At 43.1% G+C, this 22,773-nt stretch overlaps 2 protein-coding genes across 4 annotated transcripts in view; one reads left to right on the top strand and one right to left on the bottom strand.

The window, feature by feature from the left end:
* LOC108273002 (zinc finger protein 850) overlaps positions 1 to 22,773 on the bottom strand; it is a 33,814-nt gene that overhangs the window by 4,132 nt on the left and 6,909 nt on the right. Inside the window, exons 1-2 of one of the 2 annotated variants that reach the window (XM_053683954.1) lie at positions 9,078 to 9,217; positions 8,893 to 8,987 (exon numbers count right to left, since the gene is read on the bottom strand). In XM_053683954.1, coding sequence (XP_053539929.1) covers positions 8,893 to 8,961 — 69 coding nt within the window. In that variant the 5' untranslated portion in view covers positions 8,962 to 8,987; positions 9,078 to 9,217. Of the gene's footprint in view, positions 1 to 8,892; positions 8,988 to 9,077; positions 9,218 to 22,773 lie in introns of those variants that run through there. The other variant, XM_053683955.1, reaches the window with a different exon arrangement.
* On the top strand, positions 9,281 to 22,242 carry LOC108273019 (zinc finger protein 239). Of its 2 annotated transcripts, XM_017481985.3 has the most exons (3): positions 9,281 to 9,436; positions 9,527 to 9,621; positions 19,330 to 22,242. In XM_017481985.3, the coding sequence occupies exons 2-3, from the start codon at positions 9,550 to 9,552 to the stop codon at positions 20,266 to 20,268; spliced, it is 1,011 nt and encodes a 336-aa protein (XP_017337474.2). In that variant the 5' UTR covers positions 9,281 to 9,436; positions 9,527 to 9,549; the 3' UTR covers positions 20,269 to 22,242. The 2 variants fall into 2 exon arrangements, with proteins under 2 accessions (XP_017337474.2, XP_053539938.1); XM_053683963.1 differs by lacking the exons at positions 9,281 to 9,436; positions 9,527 to 9,621 and adding an exon at positions 13,865 to 14,082.

Raw genomic sequence — 22,773 nt, forward strand, 5'->3', positions numbered from 1 at the left:
TGTGCCTGATGCTCTCTGGGGCAGGCTTCAGGTTCCCCCGCGACCCTAAAAAGGAGTAAGCGGTTGAAGATGGATGGATGGGTATGTGTGTATATATATATATATATATATATATATATATATATATATATATATATATATATATATATATATATATACACACACATACACACACACACACACACACTACCAGCTACCTCAAAAGAAATGGACAAGTTTTTAAAAAGAAAAAGCCCTGAAGACAAGACCAACAGCCCAGCTGAACCAAGCTCAGCTGCACAAAAAAGGAAGACCTCATGGCCATATAAAACTCGCAAGTATGAGGCTGCATAAATAAAGTATGGATTTACTGTAGCACATAAGAATGGCAATGAGTGCCCGAAATGCGTTCTCTGCCTGGAGATTCTCTCCAACGAATGTTTAAAGCCTTCAAAACTTCAGCGTTATTTGAAACAAAGCACCCAACAGAGGCTGAAAAGACAGTGGACTTTTTCAAACGAAAATAAGAGAATTTGGCTAGACAGTCCACCATATTCGTGCAGCAAGCTACTGTCCCCAAAAGGGCATTGAAGGCATCGTTTTTGGTAGCTCGTGCCAAGAAGCCACACACAATTGGAGAAGATCTGATTTTAACAGCTACCAAAGACATAGTAAGAGAACTGCTTGGCGATGATGCTGCTCGGAAAACTGATGCAGTACCACTTTCTGATAATTCCGTAAGCCGACGGATTGGTGAAATGGCTGAAGATGTGTCCGCTCAACTTTTGGAGCAGGTGAGAACCAGTGAATATTTCGCTCTTCAGCTGGATGAGAGCACGGATGTATCTAATGCTCCTCAACTGCTTGTGCACACCAGGTTCATTTCCCAGTAATGTTTTGTTGAAAAAATACTATTTTGCAAAGCCATTGAAGGTAGAACCACTGGGAGAGATATTTTTCAAGTTTTGGATGAATACATAGAATCTAATGGACTTGACTGGTCTCGTTGTGTGGGGGTGTGTTCGGACAGGGCTGCAGCTATGACTAGGAAGAGCAGTGGAGTGACCACTCATATCAAACTGAAAGCCCCGAATGCAGTTGCCACACACTGTATGCTACACCGTGAGGCTCTCGCCACGAAGCCGACGACGAGCTTAATTAAGTATTACAAGACGTTATACAAGTTGTGAATTACATCAAAGCCCGCCCCATGAAACAAAGACTGTTCACTCTGCTTTCAACGAGATGGGTGCCTGTTTTGACAGATTGCTGCTTCATTCCAATATGCGTTGGTTATCACGGTTCTGAACCGCGTATATGAACTTAGGGGGGAGATTGTGGAGTTCCTCTCATGTGAAAAGCATCAGCTGGCAGACTGTTATACAAATGCAGACTGGACTCGTAAACTTGCATACATGTCAGATATTTTCCGCCATCTAAATGTACTGAATCAAAGCATGCAAGGGCGTTGTAATGATCGGCTATGATGATGTCATGTGGGGTCGGGGGCATGGGCGCCGCCCTGCTCTCTCTCTCTGTGACCTCCACATCGTGTGCTGACACGCGGTCTCATGCAAGGTACCATTTAGGTACCGCTTACTTACCATTTTGGGATGTTTTACTCGGTTAATCCTCTTCTAATGACCTACCTGTAACCATGCGTAAGCCTATGGTATCCTTTGTGTAATAAACGGAGAACAGCACTTTCACTCTGTGTTCTCAGGAAAGTTAAGTTATATTAACTTTCCTGAGAAACCCGTGAGGATCTAGCTGGATCCTTACAATTGGCACCCGAACTGTGAATGAACATCCTCAGAAAAAAAGTTTGGACACCAGATAGTGAGTGAACTTTAAATGTGGCTTTCATACTCGATGCTCATAAGGCAAGTGAAGTGAAGTGTAGGCGAAGTTTCATTCGTACTGGACCTTTAGTTAGCTGGCACGCATGCTAGCAACCACCGGATTCTCACTACTGTGTGGGAGGAGAAAACCTACCATGGGATAATTTATTTTATTTTATTTTTTTGCCACTATAGGTTTTCTAACTGTTACCGTGTACGTTTTTAAAAGGGAATTTCACTTGCTGTTTTTCTGTGTGTTTCCGAGTTCTTACATTAAAAAAAAGGACCATTTTGTGACTTTTGTTTGTGTGGATTTGCTGTGAGAAATTGTGTGTAGTGGCATCGTCAGAGACCCATGCATACAAGGCAGGACTTTGGAAAAGGAAAGGCATGTTTTTGATTGACTGATTTGACAACACACCTCAGCGAGCTCCAGACAATACTGGCCTGCGTAGTGGAGGAGAGGACAAGGCAGGACTTTTGTGTCTGGGTTCTATGGACAAGCGAGCTAAGTAGCACTTCGTGAGCAGAGAAAAAGCGCACCGTGTGTTTAATACTTATGTGATCAGGTGATTTAAAATGAAAAAACAAACAAACAAACAAACAAACATTCATTTAAACTGTTACTGTTGGATTTAAGGTTATCTGTTGCTATTGGGAGTACATGCAGTGACTGGGTCTTTTAGGATACATGTATATATACACATGCATATATTTTTTCTTCTATATATGTGTCTTGGGATCATCACCACTGTCCGTTGAGATGCGCTGTCTGACTAATGTTAACTAATGTTAAGCATTTTTTCCCCCTTCTCATTTAATTATTGATGGGGTGTTCGGCAATAGTATAACCACATATCACCCTAGATTCTTATTCAACTTTTGCAATGGCTAAGCGTTTTGATATATTCACATTTGGGGGTGGTAATGATGAGGGTAGTTTGGTTTCGCCTGAAATTTTGGATGGTGGGTCTTTCATAGTTCAGCGTCTTGCTGCTCAGGTAGATAAGCCGCAACGACAGGTAGGCACACTGACCTCAGCATTTAGTATGTCTGTTGATTTGCAAAGCAGCTTGCTGCAGCAGTTAGAAGATCTGACTTCTCAGCATTCACATAGACAGGACACAAAGGCACACCCTATACTTACCTCAACCCCTGCAACGTGCACACTCACTAGCCACACCCACCAAGATCATCAGACTTCTCAACAGACACGGGGACAAGCCTCTAATGCCTACCCTGTATTTAACTCAACCGCGGTTACACACACTCTCACTAGCCACATTGAGCTGCTACATGCACAGACATCAGCTGTTCATTCAGCCCATCTCCCTGGACTTATGCCACCCATGTTTGATGGGGGTAAATCTCTTGATCCAGAAGAATGGCTTCAGTCTGTTTCTTTGTACAAGACAACACTTGGTTTATCTGACACTCAGTTCTTCCTCGAGTTGACAAGGTTATTTGGAAAGGAGCCTCGGAAGTGGTATTCTGCCATGCAGCCACACCTAGTCTCATGGGAGCATTTCTCAGCTCTCTTTCGACAGGCCTTCCTGCCTGCAGACAATGTAGAGAAAATATGGAGAGGGATTTTGGAGAGAGTTCAGACTTCAAATGAGCCACTCCCGACTTTTGTAGCTCACCTAGTGACAGAGTTCAAGCAACTAAAGCAACCGCCCTCTGAGCAAGAACAGATTGAAGTAATCTGCCGGAATGTCTCTGATCAGTATAGATCAGCCCTTCATGCTACCGCACCTACAACTTTAACAGAGCTACTTCTGACCGCCCATGAACTACATGCTGCATTAGGGCCCGTTTCTTCTAGTAGAGCCCCCAATTCCCCGACACCTCCTCACCAGGACCTGCACTGCTACAAATGTTTGACTCCGGGGGTCACCACACGCAACTGTGGGAACTGTAGGAAAAATAGGGAGAGTGGTAGTGCTGAACCTACCGGAGGGGTAGCTGTAGTTTCTAAGATAGGCCAGGAGACTCCAGGTACTTCTGAGGTCACTAGAGGTGGGACTGGTGCTTGGCCTCATAGGTTTCAAAGGGCTCGTGAGGGTAAGCAGAGAGCGGAGTCAGGGAACAGTGCACAACAGAGTTAGTTTGGTGTGAAAAAGCCCAAAGAGGTCAAAGAATACTCGACTGACGGCAGTGGTGGTCGTCAATCAGGTTTCACTGAAGGCGACCCCGGGATACAGGCGCATCCATTTCAGCAGACCATCCATTCACCCTTCTTAAATGTGGGATAGAAGATGTCGTTCTTCCTTGGAATTTTTCCCCGCTGGGGTTGGCAGACTCAAAACAATGCACCCCATCTGGTGTTGTATGGCTACCTGTTCAACTACTGGAGCAACCGTTTACTCACCGCTTTGCCGTGATTCCAGACCTGTCTTGTCCCATTCTCTTAAGGACAGATTTTATGATTCAGGCTGATGTCTACATCCACCCAGCCACAGGAAGCGTTAAATTGGGAGATAATGCCACCTCAGTGCCAGACCTATGCTTGCTAGAGTTTGATGATTTGGAGGGCCACGTAGCTAGCCTCACCTTTAAGGATGTCCAGACTGATTTTGGTCCAGTGGTGGAAAAAGCAGCCCTGCCTTCAGTGGACAAGAAAAAAACTGGCACACCTATTGGGAGACTTTGTTCATCTTTTTGGGGCAAAGCTGGGACGTACTTCATTGGTTGAGCACACAATAGACACTAGGACTGCAAAGCCAGTGTGTCTTCCCCCCTACCGTGCTTCACCTGCAAAAAGAAAGATTACTGAGAAGCAGATTTCCAGAATGTTGGAGGATTGCATTATTGAGCCCGCTTCAGGGCTCTGGGTCTCTCCAATAGTCGAAAAGCCAGGCGCAGATCCAAGATTTTGTGTAGACTTTAGGAAAGTGAACAAATTGTGAAGGACTCCTACCTACTTCCAAGAGTGGATGACTCTTTAGATTTTTTGGCACGTAGTAGATTTATTTCCACACTAGACCTTGCATGGGGTTACTGGCAAGTGTCAGTGGCCCCAGACACAAAACCAAAGACAGCTTTCGTGTCACACAAAGGGCTCCATCAGTTTAAAGTTATGCCTTTTGGGTTATCAAATGCACCTGCAACATTTCAAAGATTGATGAACACTGTATTGGCAGGGTTCACCCACAACTGCTGTATGGTATATCTGGACGACATTGTGGTCGCCTCACCAACTTTCGACCAGCACCTGGAAGTCCTCGCCAGTGTGTTAGGGCATTTGGCAGATGCAGGCCTTTCCTTGAAGCTGGCTAAGTGCCATTTTTGTACACCAAAGTTACGCTACTTGGGTTACCTGGTGACACCAGAAGGCCTTGGCCCTGATGAGGGTAAGGTGGCTGCAATTAAACAGTTTCCCACACTGAAGACAGTTAAAAATGTGCGACAATTCATAGGAATGACAAGTTACTACCGTAGGTTCATCTTAGGGTACGCCCATATTGCCGAGCCGATGATTGCCCTCATGAGGGAGGATGCCCCATTTGTGTGGTTCTCTGACTGCCAGGTGTCTTTTGATTATTTAAAACAGCAGCTAATCAGTGCCCCAGTACTAATTTTGCCTGACTTTGAGAAGCCTTTTGCAGTACACACAGATGCCTGTGATGTGGGCCTTGGTGCTGCATTGACGCAGACTGGTGAGGATGGCTTGGAGAGGGCTGTCGCTTTTGCGAGCCGTACCCTGCACAAGTCGGAACGCCCATATTCCACTTCAGAGAAGGAGTGCCTGGGGGTACTTTGGGCTCTGGAACATTTTCGTCCATACATTGAGGCCTCTAGTATCACAATGATGACGGACCACAATAGCTTGAGGTGGCTGATGACAAGGCCCTCCCCCTCAGGATGGCTGGCTAGATGGTGCTTGCAGCTGCAGGACTTTGACTTTGAGGTTGTCCACAGACCAGGCTCAGCCAATCTAGTTCTGGATGCACTCTCGTGAAACCCTACCAGTGACCCTTTGGGACCTATAGACCTGTTAACACCTTACGCCACAGTTGACACATTAAACCTAAGGCGCTAGCCACTAATGGTGTGGGAAGTCAAGGAACAGCTTCAGTCACTCCAGCAGGCTGACAAAGTCATCTCATCAATATATACTGACTTGGAGAGCGGCTCCTGTGTGGATTCGCCAGACTTCTGTCTTCAGGATGGGCGGGTTTACTTTATGGACAAGAGGACTTCCTGTTGGCTTCACCCACACAAGGATCTACACTTCTATGTGCCAGAAGCTCTGAGGGGGACTCTGCTGAAATACTTCCATGATCACCCCATGGCTAGCCACTTGGGTGTAACCAAGACACTTGGGCGATTGCAGAAGCGGGTCTACTTGCCAGGTATGCGGGGTGATGTTAAGAAGTATTTACTGTCCTGTGTAACCTGCCAGCTGTCCAAACCGACCAACCAGAAGCCGGCGGGCTACCTAATGCCAGTGGTGGCACAGGCTCCCTTGGACAATACGCCTGTGTCCACACAACCTGACTTTGTCTTACCTCACACTGATGTGCGCCCCACTCACCCACAGACTGTGCACACAAACACACTCATACGACCTTGGCCCTAGGCATGTAGAGGCTCCTTACCTCAAACATATGCATACACAGCCCACGCACTCATACACCCTTCGCCCTAGGCACACACCAAGGGTTACCTGTAACTGGGAGGTTAACAGGTGGACAAATCCTTATTTTGCTCCTCTAATTGAATATTGAAGTGATTTGTTTTCAGTTTCTCTCATTCTCTGGTCTTATTCTGCTTTATTTTTTTTAAATGCTATGTCTGTGAAGTCCTTATATTGGTTTGGCAGTCTATTGTCTTACAAAAGTATACATTTCTTAATTGGGTACTGTGACATACTGCTTTGTTTTTGAAATACTGTTAATGCCTCTGTGCCTTGAGGTTTTGATGTTACGTTATTATTTCAAACAATGTGAAGATCCAAAAATGTTAATTGGAAAAAAAAAATGCTGTTCTTGTTGCAGAATGTTGGACTATAGTTATGTGGAACAGGCAAAGGTGTGATTAATGGTACTGCTTTCTGTAGCCCTACTTATGTCAGCTGTCACACAGGCACCTAGGCACTGTTAAGTTTCCCTTATGTTACGGGCTGAGGACAGCCCTTGTTTAAGTGGGGGGGATATGTAATGATCGGCTATGATGATGTCATGTGGGGGTCATGGGGCGTGGTCACTTCCCAGCTCGCTCGCTCGCGCTCGCTCTCTCTCTCTCTCTCTCTCTCTCTCTCTCTCTCTCTCTCTCTCTCTGTGTGACCTCCACATTGTGTGCTGACAGGCGGTCTCATGCAAGGTACCATTTTTGGGATTTTTTCTCTGTTAATCCTCTTCTAATGACCTACCTGTAACCAAGCGTAAGCCTATGGTATCCTTCGTGTAATAAACGGAGAACAGCACTTTCACTCTGTGCCCCGCTGAGTTATATTAACTTTCCTGAGAAACCTGTGAGGATCTAGCTGGATCCCAGCGTGACACCTACATATTGCATGTGCAAGACAAAGTGTGTGCTTTTTCGAAGAAGATAGTGCTATGGTCAAACAAGCTCCAAGAGGGAATTACAGAAATGTTTCTATTACTTCACCAAGAGCTCCTATCATCTGGTGAGTTGGGCACCATCTCTCCACTGATCCAGTCCCACCTTCAGCACCTACAGGGATATTTCAGAGACAGGGATTTTTCCCTGACTTTGAAAACACACATCTAAACTGGGTTAGGAACCCCTTTGCTTCTGCTGTAGGTGAAAGTCTCGATTTAAAGGCACAGGATGAACTGACTGACATGACAAATTCATGTAATTTAAAAATGAAATTTGAGTCTGTTTCCCTTTCTAACTACAGGCTGTGTGTAAGAAAAGACTATCCTGCCCTGGCTGAGAGGGCTCTGAAATGCCTTCTCCCTTTTGCAACAACTTACTTGTGTAAGTCTGGCTTTTCCACTTTAAAAATACTTAAAACAAAACACAGAGCATGTCTACATGTGGACAATGACATGCGTATGGCACTGACAGAAATAAAACCCAGGCTTGACAAAGTGTGTTGGAGCCACCAAGCCCATCCCTCCCACTAGTATGTTTTCTCTTTCTCACTCTCAGACAACCACACACCCAGAGAATCAATTCCTAATGTAATGTAAATATGTAATTATTAATAAATAAATAAATAAATAAGCGGGATATATTCAGAAGTCTGTATTTTTAATGTGTTTTGAAGACTTCTTGCAAAAGGGGGCCTCGGTCAAATGTTAATACCATTTGGGGGGCCTTGCCCTGGAAAAGTTTGGGAACCACTGGCCTAGGCCATCTTTATGTTGAGCAACAATTATTTTTTTCAGATCCTCAGAGAGTTCTGTTCTGAGAGGAACCTGTCCTGTTAAACCGCTGTATGGTCTTGGCCACCGTGCTGCAGCTCGGTGTCAGGGTCTTGGCAATCTTCTTATAGCCTAGGCCATCTTTATGCAGAGCAACAATTCTTTTTTTCAGATCCTCAGAGAGTTCTTTGCCATGAGGTGCCATGTTGAACTTCCAGTGACCAGTATGAGGGAGTGTGAGAGCGATGACACCAAATTTAACACACCTGCTCCCCATTCACACTTGAGACCTTGTAACACTAACAAGTCACATGACACCGGGGAGGGGAAATGGCTAATAGGGCCCAATTTGGACATTTTCACTTAGGGGTATACTCACTTTTGTTGCCAGCGGTTTAGACATTAATGGCTGTGTGTTGAGTTATTTTGAGGGGACAGCAAATTTACACTGTTACACAAGCTGTACACTCACTACTTTACATTGTAGCAAAGTGTCATTTCTTCAGTGTTGTCACATGAAAAGATATAATCAAATATTTACAAAAATGTGAGGGGTGTACTCACTTTTGTGAGATACTGTGTGTGTGTGTGTGTGTATATATATATATATATATATATATATATATATATATATATATATATATATATATATATATATCCTTCATAGGATTCCTGCAGGAGTTTCTCAGAGATTAAAAACTAAAAGAGAAATCAGACACATGACCAAACTTTACCTTTGAGCCAGTAGCAGCAGGAGTCTGTGGAGATTTTCCTAAAGAGCGGCGTCTGGACTCTGATTTCATTATAAGAGGTGTAAAGAATCAGGACACTGGAAGAAAAATACAGAGATTCAGGACTCCAGAATCTCCACTAACCTGTTAACCGAGCAGCTCAGGTGGTAAGTTTCAGATGAACTCACCTTTAGTGATGTTACGCAGAGTATCAGAGATCCAAAGCGCGTGTGGAGAAGGAAGCACTCTTTCATGTAAAGACCTGCGTCCAAGCGTTGTTTTCTAGACTCCTTTCGGTGTTCCACACTCCTGTCCAGTAGGTGGCGGTAATTCGCCAAAACTAGTATACCAACCGCCAATAAACCTCCGAAGAAGAATACAACGGTGACGAAGAAGAAGAAGAAGAAGAAGAAGAAGTACAAGTACAAGTACAACAACAACAACACCACCACCACCACCACCCTTGGACGCAGATCTTCATGTGAAAGAGCGCTTCCTTCTCCACACGGGCTTCGGATCTCTGATACTCTGCGTAACATCACTAAAGGTGAGTTCATCTGAAACTTACCACCTGAGCTGCTCGGTTAACAGGTTAGTGGAGATTCTGGAGTCATGAATCTCTGTATTTTTCTTCCAGTGTCCTGATTCTTTACACCTCTTATGATGAAATCAGAGTCCAGACGCCGCTCTTTAGGAAAATCTCCACAGACTCCTGCTGCTACTGGCTCAAAGGTAAAGTTTAGTCATGTGTCTGATTTCTCTTTTAGTTTTTAAACTCTGAGAACTTATTTATAATTAAGTAACCATTACAACACTATATACAACAAGCAGAAGACTTCAGGTCAGGACTCACACTTTATGTGGTCTTCAGATTATTAATAAAGCAACTTATTTCATTGCATGTTTCTGTTGTAAATTCTGAAACAATTAGCAGATTAGCAATCCAAAAGACAAGCCTGCTAACTGTTCGCTAGATAAATACAGTTCATTAGATGGAAATGTGTAACACTTGTTAGAGATAGTGTCGTGGAATCTTCAGCAAAAAGCTCTCTAAGAGTCTCGGGGTCTTGATGTGAAAAGATAGACTTTATTATTCACACAACAAAGCCATGCTGGTCTGCAGATCAACTCCCTTACTTATCCTCAATACATGCTGTTATACAATTCTAAAACACTCATCTCATCAGGTGGGGTTTTTCCTCTTTTGTTATTTATTCAGACCTTGGCTGTGCACTACCATTAATTCTAAGACTTCGTCCTCCGTCCTTACATTGTTTTTAATGGTGGCATGGTACAGCGAGCTCTCTTTTTAAATAAAGATTACATTCTAAAAAGATTACATGCGTTCCCAGCATGAACAGGTACCAGTATACTGATTAACATTTGGTTATACTCTTTTTAAGCATAAGTTTTAGTGAATTAACTAATTTCTTTGATTATAACTTGATAATATTTCATATTATCAATATTATCAATAACTTGATAATATTTCACACCTTATACTTTGGTTATACATGAGTGAATTATACTCTGATTTATTAAAATATTCCATAGTAGATGTGGATGAAAATGAGGTCTTATTATGGTTTTATTCAGAAGACTTTGTTGTTGTTGTTTTTTGGGCGGTGCAGAAGATTTATGCAGATGTCCATAGTTTCATAGCAATTCACAAAAATATACATTATCGTTCAGATGTTTGGCTTCATTGTTGTTTCAGAAACATCTATAAATGACTGTAATACAATTCTAGTGTTATAGATGTAGGTTTCTGAATAATTATTCACGACAGTGTGAGGTGATATGACAACATTTCACTGTGATGAGCAGAAGTTTGTATTCTGTTCTCTGAGAGCTCCAGAGCCACAGTGCTGTAAACTTTCTGCCACTTTTGGGTAATATCCATATTTTCAGGTCCTTTCTCTTCATGAAGATGAGCCAGAAAAGAGTGCTGCTTAATGGGTGCCATTTATTCCAGTCCATTTTACTTCCACAGACAAAAACTAAAGAATAACGTTTGAGCCAGCAGATTAAAAAAAAGCAAATTCTCTGTGGCCCCTCACACATTTACTGCCCTGACGCCCACCCAAATTACAATATCACATTCACACATACAATGTGTGTTGATTACAATAATGCTGTAACCCATTGTATTTGGAAACACAAAAAGTTTATTGTTGATTTTCCATCGGCTAAAGAAATTCAGTAGTTCAGCTTGAATAACCATTGATGCACAAAGCAAGGTCTCCTTTGTATGGCTAGTCTCTGAATTTTATAAACATACAGTATCTCACAAAAGTGAGTACACCCATCACATTTTTGTAAATATTTGATTATATCTTTTCATGTGACAGCACTGAAGAAATGACACTTTGCTACAATATAAAATAGTGAGTGTACAGCTTGTAAAACAGTGTAAATTTGCTGTCCCCTCAAAATAACTCAACACACAGTTATTAATGTCTAAACCGCTGGCAACAAAAGTGAGTACACCTGTAACCCACTTGTCGAGGGCGGGTCACTTATTGCGGTATTACAGCGTGTGATGACCGTAATGAGTAGTCGAGATACCTAGATGGTTGGAATTGGGCCAGAGCAAAAGACAATAGCTTCACTCGCTGGAGCCACGAGTTGGATGACGACAGTGAAGTAATACGCCAGACACGTAAATTAAATTAACTTTGTATATTGTATAAAATAACCAATAGAAACAAATATAACAGTAAGGGAAGAAAATAAATGAAATAAATAAAACTTAGAATCCCAAACTTGTACACTAAACAATTATCAAGTTAACAAAACATCGTTCAAACAAAGTGATACTCAAATCAGATCACATTGAACTACTAACTTAACTAAACTCGGGTCTTGGTGAGACAGAGTTCACAGTCCCTCGGTTTACCGAGTACAGAGTCAGTGCACTCTTGAGTGTCCTCCTTCAAAGGAAACTAGTGTCAATGTGTACACAGTTCTACCTGATCCCTTGGGTAAAGGGAAAAATAAATCAAAGTTCTGAGAAGCAGTGTACTGAAATTGCAACCTCCTAGCTACGGTCAGGTTCTAGATCGAGTGGGGTTGGCTCGCAATCCATTACTGGAACAGTTTCTCCGAGGTTACCCAGAAGCTTCGCCGACGGGTAGGACTCCACCGTATCCGCGGTCAATCAGCATCTGAACTTAACATTAAAACCTGACCTACATGAGACAGGTCACATAAAATTACTTAACGGCAAACTATTAACATGGTCAGCATAACTGGAGTTAATATCAGTAACTCAGTAACCACATTCATAATACACTTAATAATTTAACTGTGTGAATGTAGGGCATGAAAACTAGCTATCCGCTAATATTCACTAACATCAGTGTTTCAACAGTTACTAGGCATCAAGGCGTAACAGTTAGTACACTCAATAACATTTGACATAAATTATAATTACAAACATACATCTCAACTGAGCTACTCCACTTACCAATGGTAGCAGTCCTGAACTTTTTCACAATAACTGTTGTTACCCAGATGAGGATGGGTTCCCTTCTGAGTCGGGTTCCTCTCAAGGTTTCTTCCTCTTAAAACATCTTAGGGAGTTTTTCCTTGCCACTGTCGCCACTCAGTGGCTTGCTCAGTTGGGATAAATTCACACCTTTAATATCTGTATACGATGTTGATATTTCTGTAAAGCTGCTTTGAGACAATGTCTATTGTAAAAAGCGCTATACAAATAAAATTGAATTGAATTGAATTAAATACAGAATACCATGAAATATCCTGTTCTTATCAGTTAATATATACACAATTTATCAACAAAGATAAGGCACCTTAGCCATTAGCTTACAGCTCACAGCTAGAATACAGCAACACGGACGTCAATAATCTAAAATGGCGGCTGTCGCATATAAGTTGACGGATATAAACTCACCAGTGCAAGAGAACGGCACATTACTCCAGCATGCCTTCCAACTTAGACTCTTTCGTGGCACTCTACACTGTTGGTAATTTACACCCGTATCAGCAGCATCAACATACCGCTACGATGGCTCAGTTACTAATGACATCTCTTCCTATCTCCCTCGCTAGCTGAAAGGCGGGCTCAGCCATCCCATTGGTTGGAATGTAGCAACTCTCATTCCTACAGGCTGATGTCCTAACAGCACCCAGACCTCGTATTGGATGATACTAATAGTCACTCAGGACTTATTTATTTATTTAATCTATTTATATCCAAGTTTTACCCCTGGGTTACACCCTGCCCCCTTGATTCCATGCACGTCCCTGTGTATTGGTGCGGCTGCTTGAAAACAACATTGGAAGAATGAAGGGGTCCCAAGTAGGGTTCTGTAACGCTAGTCTCTTGTAGCGCATCAGAGAAAGCTAAACTCAAGCCCTGAACAGAGACTGCACAATAGCTAACAATGGCCCTCCTGGCTGAGTGTACTGTAGTCTCTCAGGGGGAACTTGGTGTCTTTCTGATCGCGGGAGAAAATCTAATCCGTCAGGTTCAACCTGCTCTGCTTCTCTAGCATCAGTGCAATGCTCTGACACATGCCCGGACACCTTTTCCAGTACAAGCTCACTCTCAGCCACAAGTAAGTCACCTCCAGACCTAGAGATAGGGTCCAAATCCGGCAATTCATCCACTCCGCTCACCGGAACATCAGCACTGTAACTCTCGTCATTCACTGGAGTAAGCTCAAACAGGGTACCCCCAACTGGTGAACTTTCAGGCAGGTCAGTTGTATCTGCTGGTAAATCAGTATCACTCACTCACAACAGGCATGTCAACTTCACCCACTAACTCATCCACATGTGGGTGATCGTTAGTGTCATGCCTATGGCTTGGAACTTCATACAGCTTAGTTACTGTGAATGTCTCTCATATAGATGGGTCTGGGGACCAACTAACAGAGTTATCATTCTCTGCATCAGAGTAGGCAAAAGTATCCTCCTCAGGATCAGGATCTGCCGACTGTCTGGCCTGGGTTTACGTGGTGTTGGCTGAACCCGCAGGTCTACCTCTACAGAGACCAGAAGAAAACCACACGGTAGCAGGAGGTCATGATGGACTGTTCTCCAAGGGCCTTCCTTAGTTTCTAGCCGTATAGTGTACACAGGGAGACTCCCAACTTGCTTCACTACCACATGGATATCCGTCTCTACCATACTGCGAGTGCATCTTGCTGTCACTCCTCTTCACTGGTAAGCCAAATGTTAAGTCAACCGGTAGTCACATTTGACGGCCAAACATTAGCTCATAGCGTGAAAACCCTGTCACATCATTCCTCGTGCAGTTACATGCATGCACCAAAGGTTTGACAGATTTATGCCACTGTGTCTTGTCTTCTGCTGTTAACGTCCCGAGCATGCTCAGAAGGGTTCGGTTGAAACGTTCTATCAGGTATCCACTGGGATGGTAAGGTGTGGTACGTACTTTGCGGATACCCATCATCTTACACAACTCTTTGATGACATGCGATTCAAAGTCAGGGCCTTGATCACTGTGCAATCGTTCTGGAATACCATAATGACCTAGGAAGTTGTCCCATAGACACTTTGCAACAGTTTGGGCTTTGACGTTGGCATAGCAATAGCATACTTAGTGAAATGATCGGTAAAGACAAGCACATCTTTGGTGTTACTTTTATCCGGTTCAATGGACCAGAAGTCCATGCACACAAGTTCAAGCAGACTGGTAGTCTTGATATTCACCAATGGAGCCGCTCGCTCTGGAGCTCTTTTTCTCCTAACACACCTATCATAAGTCTTTGTGTCTCTCCACATCTGCAGCCATTCTCGGCCAATAGAACAGAGTTCTGATAAGATCAAGCATACGCTCAGTACCAAGATGGCCCATGTCATCATGCAGACCTAGCAAAACGACAGGCCTAGCCATCTCGGGAAGATTGGCAAGTCTTTTGGGCACCTTCATGACTGGTTCTGTAGAGAATCCGATCATGTATTTCTAGGTGACTCAACTCTCTGAGTAGTAAATGGATGTCAGGAATCTCTGTTCGGACAGTAGAAGGTAACCTTTTACCAGTTTCAAGCTGAGCTATTACTCCTCTTATACCAGGGTCTACAAGCTGTTGATCTCTAATTTGCTCTGCGGACATGAAGGGAACTATCGGTAAACCACCACCCTGATCTTCATTCACAAACGCAGTTGGTAAAGCTTCTGCAGACATTGCTAATGACTGCAAAAGTGTCAAAACATCCTCGCTACCGGAGTCAGTATCTGCTGGTTTACGAACTAGATGTTTCTCACAGATGGCACTCACGACATCTGGGTCAAGGCAGGGTAATGACTCACTCAAGTGAGTTTGTGCAAATTGAGGGATACTATCTTGCTCCTTCTGGGATATGGTGTCTGTGCTCAGCCCTCCATGTGGTCGCCAAGAAAGACCATCCACATCAAAGTTTAACTTCCCGGCTCGATACTGAAATCGGAAGTTGAAAGTGGATAGGGCCGCCAGCCACCGGTAACTCGCAGCATCCATTTTTGCTGTGGTCAAGATGTATGTCAGGGGGTTACTATCAGTGACGACGGTGAACTGAATCCAGTACAAGTAGTCACTGAATTTCTCAGTCACGTCCCACTTCAGGGCAAACAACTCTAGTTTGTGGGCTGGGTACCGTGATTCACTCCTAGATAACCCTCTACTAGCATAAGCAAGTACTCGCATTTGACCTTGCTGTTCCTGATATAGCACTGCCCCTATCCCTGTTGTACTGGCATCAGTATGCAGAGTGTACGACAACTTGGGGACAGCAAAGCCCAGTATGGGAGCAGTAGTGAGCTTCTCCATGATTGCCTTAAAAGTGCGCTCACATGCAGGTGTCCAACGCTCACCGAAGGGTTTCTTGGGATCATGGTAGTTCTGAGGTTTTGTCTTAGGGGTATTACTCTTGCGCAGAGGCGGATACTCTGCAGTAAGGTCAGTAAGAGGTTTCACAATGCTAGAATAGTCTTTGATAAAACGTCTATAGTATCCAGCCGTACCAAGGAAAATCTTCAGTGATTTTAGGTCACAAGGTACTGGCCAAGTTTTTAGAGCTTCCACTTTGTCAGGGTCTGTCTCTACCCCATTCTTCGATACTGTATGGCCTAAGTACTTCACTGAAGTTTGGAAAAATACACATTTCTCTGATGAAAGTTTCGGTCCGTACTCTTTCAAACGGTTCAAGACCTTCAGTAGCCTAGCTTCATGCTCTTCAAGCATCTTGGAGAACACAATAATATCGTCAAGGAACACAATGACCACTTTAAGATTCATGTCCCCATGCACTTTCATTAGCTGCTGGAAGGTGCTCAGAGCATTTGTAATACCTTGTGGCATGTGGTTAAACTCCCAGAAGCCCATGGGGAAGGCGAAAGCGGTCTTTAGTTTATCTGATTCGTCAACCTCAATCTGGTAATATCCGGACTATAGATCAAGGACTGAAAACCATTTGGATCCATTCAAAGTGGAAAATGTCTCTTCCAGATTTAGGAGCGCATAAGCATCATTAATAGTCTGGAGGTTAAGTTTCCTGTAATCAATGCAGAGATGAACATCCCCATTCCTCTACCTCACTACCATAATAGGTGAAGAAAAGGGTGAAGACAACTCATGAATGACTCCTGCTTGTTGCAGCTCTAGCAGGTGCTTACGCGCTGCTTCCAGGTCATTAGGATGGATAGGTCTAGCTCTGTGTTTGAAAGGTGTCTCATCTGAAAGTTTAATCTGGTGTTTCACTTTATTAGTTCTCCCAAAGTCGAGGTCATTCTGTGCAAGGACCTGTGGCATGCTATGGAAATGTTGCACAATTCTTTCCTTCAACTCCAAATCAATTAGAGAACCATCAAAGTTGAAGTTCAGGGTAGACTTAAAACTGGTGCTGGGTTTCTGTGTATTCACACTGTTTGTTTTTGTGAGAGAACTCTCTGGAAGGTACTGACTTCCCCGATGACACATTTCTGAGGAATCGTGATGTCATGATTGGTTTCATTGGTCGGTACTACTGGAATCTTACGGAATGCTTTAGCTGGTACATCAATGAAACAGATCTTCACAAGTAATCCTCTTGGCAAAGATGATGTGAACGGATGTTCAAGCACAGCAGTTTTCTCTGATAGCAGTCCAGGTGCAGAAACTGAACCATCTACTACCACCATCTGATCAGCCGGAACAAGGCAGGAATTCTTTTCATGCATGATAACCCATCCAGTTCTACCATATCTATTTTGATGATGTCTCAGTTCAAGAACTTTCAGTACTGCTTTGTAGCCATGTGATGTTGACGTCCACAGCAGTGATTTCAGCATAGGTTTCATACAATACATCCAGGGTGTTGGTTCCAATTAACATCAAGGGCTGCGAAGCTGCACTCATATCTGGAACTACTAGAGCAAGGGTTGGCACTTCAGCTTGTACCCCCAGGAACTCCCTAGGAAAATTGACACTGAGCTCAATGTACCCAAGGTAAGGCACGTATTGCCCATTTGCTCCATCAACTTCTAGCAGCTTGAAGAGTGGTTTAATCTCATGCTTCGTCAAATGACTCTGTTAAAATTATTGGGGCACTGTAGTGACTTGGGAGCCTGTATCTAATAAACAATGGACACTCTCCCCTCCTATCTTGATCCGAGCGGTACTCTTTGCACCTCCAAATCCCCTTGGCAATCTAAAGGAATTTACTTGAGTATGAGTCTTTTAGTAAGGCTTGTCTCTTGGCCGTTAACTTAAACTTAGGTTCAGCGGCACATTTACAACTCACTATAGTGACTGTCAGCCCCTCGACAGGAACTGATTTCAGTTTAAATGCGTCATACTACTGTTTTGCCTTTCGCCTATACACACCCCTAAGTGAAAATGTCCAAATTGGGCCCAAAGTGTCAATATTTTGTGTGGCCACCATTATTTTCCAGCACTGCCTTAACCCTCTTGGGCATGGAGTTTACCAGCGCTTCACAGGTTGCCACTGGAGTCCTCTTCCACTCTTCCAAGACGACATCACGGAGCTGGTGGATTCTAGAGACCTTGTCCTCCTCCACTTTCCATTTGAGGATGCCCCACAGATGCTCAATAGGGTTTAGGTCTGGAGACATGCTTGGCCAGTCCATCACCTTCACCCTTAGCTTCTCCAGCAAGGCAGTGGTCGTCTTAGAGGTGTGTTTGGGGTAGTTATCATGCTGGAATATTGCCCTGCAGCCCAGTCTCCGAAGGGAGGGCATCATGCTCTGCTTCAGTATGTCACAGTACATGTTGGCATTCATGGTTCCCTCAATGAACTGTAGCTCCCCAGTGCCGGCAGCACTCATTCAGCCCCAGACCATGACACTCCCACCACCATGCTTGACTGTAGGTAAGACACACTTGTCTTTGTACTCCTCACCTGGTTGCCGCTACACACGGTTGATACCATCTGAACCAAACAAGTTTATCTTTGTCTCATCAGACCACAGGACATGGTTCCAGTAATCCATGTCCTTAGTTTGCTTGTCTTCAGCAAACTGTTTGCGGGCTTTCTTGTGCATCATCTTTAGAAGAGGCTTCCTTCTGGGGCAACAGCCATACAGACCAATTTGATGCAGTGTGTGGCGTATGGTCTTAGCACTGACAGGCTGACCCCCCACCCCTTCAACCCCTGCAACAATGCTGGCATCACTCATACATCTATTTCCCAAAGACAGCCTCTGGATATGATGCTGAGCACGTGCACTCAACATCTTTGGTCGACCATGGCGAGGCCTGTTCTGAGTGGAACCTGTCCTGTTAAACCGCTGTATGGTCTTGGCCACCGTGCTGCAGCTCAGTGTCAGGGTCTTGGCAATCTTCTTATAGCCTAGGCCATCTTTATGTAGAGCAACAATTCTTTTTTTCAGATCCTCAGAGAGTTCTTTGCCATGAGGTGCCATGTTGAACTTCCAGTGACCAGTATGAGGGAGTGTAAGAGCGATGACACCAAATTTAACACACCTGCTCCCCATTCACACTTGAGACCTTGTAACACTAACAAGTCACATGACACCGGGGAGGGGAAATGGCTAATAGGGCCCAATTTGGACATTTTCACTTAGGGGTGTACTCAGTTTTGTTGCCAGCGGTTTAGACATTAATGGCTGTGTGTTGAGTTATTTTGAGGGGACGGCAAATTTACACTGTTTTACAAGCTGTACACTCACTACTTTACATTGTAGAAAAGTGTCATTTCTTCAGTGTTGTCACATGAAAAGATATCAGATATTTACAAAAATATGAGGGGTGTACTCACTTTTGTGAGATACTGTATATAAAGATCTACATTAACTATTTTTTTGTGGTTAGTGATGATAAATGATGTGTAAATTTGGTCTTGTTCATCTTGGCTCATGTAGGAGATGTTTCCCATTGCAATTCCATATACACATGGCGACAAAATTTAAAATTATTTAAGCATCTAAAATAATTTTCTTGTGTTTTCCAGATGTATCACTGCTCACAGTGTGGGAAGAGTTTTACTTACCAGAGTAATCTCCACCGTCACCAGCGCATTCACACAGGAGAGAGGCCATATGATTGCTGCCAGTGTGGGAAGAGTTTCACGCGTCAGAGTATTCTCCAACAGCACGAGCGCATTCACACAGGAGAGAAGCCGTATTACTGTTCACAGTGTGGGAAGAGTTTTACTCGTCAGAGTTATCTCCAACGACATGAGCGCATCCACACAGGAGAGAGGCCATATGACTGCTCCCAGTGTGGGAAGAGTTTTACTCGTCAGAGTAATCTCCAAATACACAAGCGCATTCACACAGGAGAGAGGCCATATGACTGCTGCCAGTGTGGGAAGAGTTTTACTTGCCAGCGTAATCTCCAAATACACGAGCGCATTCACACAGGAGAGAAGCCGTATCACTGTGGACAGTGTGAGATGAGTTTTACCCAACTATGTACTCTCCAGCGACACGAGCGCTTTCACACAGGAGAGAAGCCGTATTACTGCTCACATTGTTGGAAGAGTTTTACACGTCAGAGTACTCTCCAACGTCACCAGCGCATTCACACGGGAGAGAAGCCGTATGACTGCTCACAGTGTGGGAAGACTTTTACTCGTCCGAGTCATCTCCAACAGCATGAGCGCATTCACACTGGAGAGAGGCCGTATCACTGTGGACAGTGTGAGAAGAGCTTTACTTGCCCGAGTCATCTCAAACGACACCAGCGCATTCACACAGGAGAGAAGCCATATCACTGCTCGCAGTGTGGGAAAAGTTATCGTGACCAGAGGGCCTTCCACAGCCACCAGCGGAGTCATACACGACAGAAGCCGTACCTCTGTGGACAATGTGGATGGAGCTATACTCATTCAAGTTCATTAAGGACACACAAGTGCTCTAACATAAAGCCATCAGCTCTTGATACGTGAATTTGTCAAATTAAGATGTTTTTAATTTACATTTTTTAAAGGGAGGTAAGGTGACATTCTGGCATAAAACTATATGATATTTTTTGTCATGAACTATAGTATTCTGTTACGTGGGACTTAATTGCTTACTCTCTGGTTTTAGCAGCAATTAATCATTATGTTGTTTTCCTGTTTTACTCCAAACTCTTCGATGCAACACATGGAATACCCACTTTAATCAACTTATCCAGACCTCTGAGTTAGACATGTGACTCTAACAAAAGACATTTCCCTCCAACAAAAGCAAACATCTAGAAATTGTTTTCGAAAATGTCATGTTGTGCATACATGCAATCTGGACACCTGTCCAAGCGAACAGAAGATGGTTCTGTTTACAGGCAATTTGAAGAGATAATTCTGGTCAAAGTTGCTCTGTCTTTGCAGGGTCCATTTAAGTACTTCTAACTACACAGTATGGCCAATAGTATGGGGATGCTTAACCACCACACCCATATATGCCTTTTGAACATCCACTGATACTGGTTTCACGATAAACCCTGATGAAATTCCCAGACAGTTAGTATTACCGTGTCACATTTAATTATCATTAAAACCGTGTGCGATTATCGTGATTTGTAAAACTCACGGTAAATGCTGTCCACACATGAGTCTGACGCAGGCACAGCATGCACATTTTTTTTTTTTTGAGTATGAAAATGGACGTTACAATTAAAAACCAAGTGCGGCTGCTCAATTCAGCATGAGCTGAGTGAGTCAGATCAACAGCACAGATCAACAGTAGTCAGATTTCATTTATGACGTGACGAAAGTGAGTCGAGGCGACTGATATGATGATGGCTGAAGATTTGGTTTAATATAAGCAAGTTTGTCATTGTACTGTTTTGTTGTGTTTTTCATTAAGAACAATAATGAACCCACCATTAAAGCACTTGTCTCCCCCGAATTGCCGCTAATTTGAAAGCAAAAGTGAAATGTGTACAGCCACAAGGGTATTCATAAGCGATTTAAAAGCAAGGGGGGGAAAGACTGGCATAAAATTGGTTTGAGGTTTGATGTTCGTTATTCGCTAATTAAGGGGCTTTATATAAAGTTACATACAACAGTGGTATACACGTTTCTAACTTGAATAGCATTTGAAGAGAGTGACTTACAGTAACAAAAGTTCTTGTAAGGTTAGAAATTCTCCCAAGTACTGTCACTGCATTCTGTCAATCAGTATGCTGTAAATGAACTACATCATTTTTATTACTATAAAAAAGCTAAATGAGTGTGGGGCGATGCTGTGGTGCGCAAGTGATGTAATCGGTGTGTGGCCGAATACCGTGGAACACCGGGAACACCGGCTATCGCAGCAAGCCCAGTGACAACCATCCATCACTTTATCGTCAAATATAAAACCTGTTTAAATGATTTCAGTGTGTGTATCAGTACTTTTTTGTACATTTTCAGCACATTTTAACAATACTGATAACCATGATAGTTTTAGTCACGGTAATCATGATATGAAATTTTCTCTAATCCACTCCATGGTCCTTTGAGCCAAGTGTTCCTGATATATTTTTCGGATTTACTGAAACCCTGACCAGGACAACAGTTACACAGTAAGATCAAGGAATGGATTTTTGTTGTATATATGTTCCTTTAAGTAGTAAGAAAATATTTGTATGCCCTGTAAATCTTAGAATTTTTAATGCAGGATCTCTATCACAATTGTGGATATACAGTGAATGGAGGGTCTGGGTTTGATGACCCCTTCACTTTGGTAAATCACATGTTTAATCATGCATCAATTTTATACTTTATTTATTAATCAACAAAAATTCTCCATGATGCAATTTCTCAACAGGTTTTAAAAACATAAAATATTACATTTATAAATCTTCAGTTGTTTTGTCTCGACACTCACAGGTAAGCTCATGCATATTAATCATCCTTTATGTTTCTCCGACTTGAATAAAGTTTACCTGTGGAATATTTTGAGTTGATTAGTCAAATTACATTACTATCAGTTTATCCCTTACTAGATCTGTAATGATGCTATTATACTGAACGCTGGGCCAAAATCCATCAAAAGGATTCTAGTAGAACAGGCTAAACATTTCTGATATTTCAGAATAAATCTGACACTTCCTCACATCATTGTCATATTCTTAGGTTTAATTCAGACCAAAGTATTTTGATAGTATTTGAATAAGGAGACGGAGATAAACCACTGCAGAACATCGATTCTGTGTTGCCATGTTAGACGTTCAGCAAAGATGGTCAAGAGACTGGATTGATCTTCACACAATCTCTTTATTAATCTCTTTTATATCACCAACAGAAATCATCTAAATGTTTACACCAGTCTGTTCAACAGAGTGGGAAGGCCTTGCTTATTGTAGAGAGGACAGAAAAGAGAAGGGAGGGGAAATAGATAAGAAGGAAGTCTAAGCCAGGGAATGTTATTATCTATGACCTTGGTGTGTTCAGTCAAAAAGACCCACTGTACCAAAAAACACAAGG

Source organism: Ictalurus punctatus, chromosome 12 (genome assembly GCF_001660625.3).
Source record: "Ictalurus punctatus breed USDA103 chromosome 12, Coco_2.0, whole genome shotgun sequence".
NCBI classification, from domain to species: Eukaryota; Metazoa; Chordata; class Actinopteri; order Siluriformes; family Ictaluridae; genus Ictalurus; species Ictalurus punctatus.

Coding starts and splice junctions, on each gene's coding strand:
- LOC108273019 (XM_017481985.3), top strand. CDS start 9,550: ATGATGAAATCAGAGTCCAGACGCCGCTCTTTAGGAAAATCTCCACAG. Junction 9,622..19,329: donor CTGCTGCTACTGGCTCAAAG/GTAAAGTTTAGT, acceptor TGTGTTTTCCAG/ATGTATCACTGCTCACAGTG.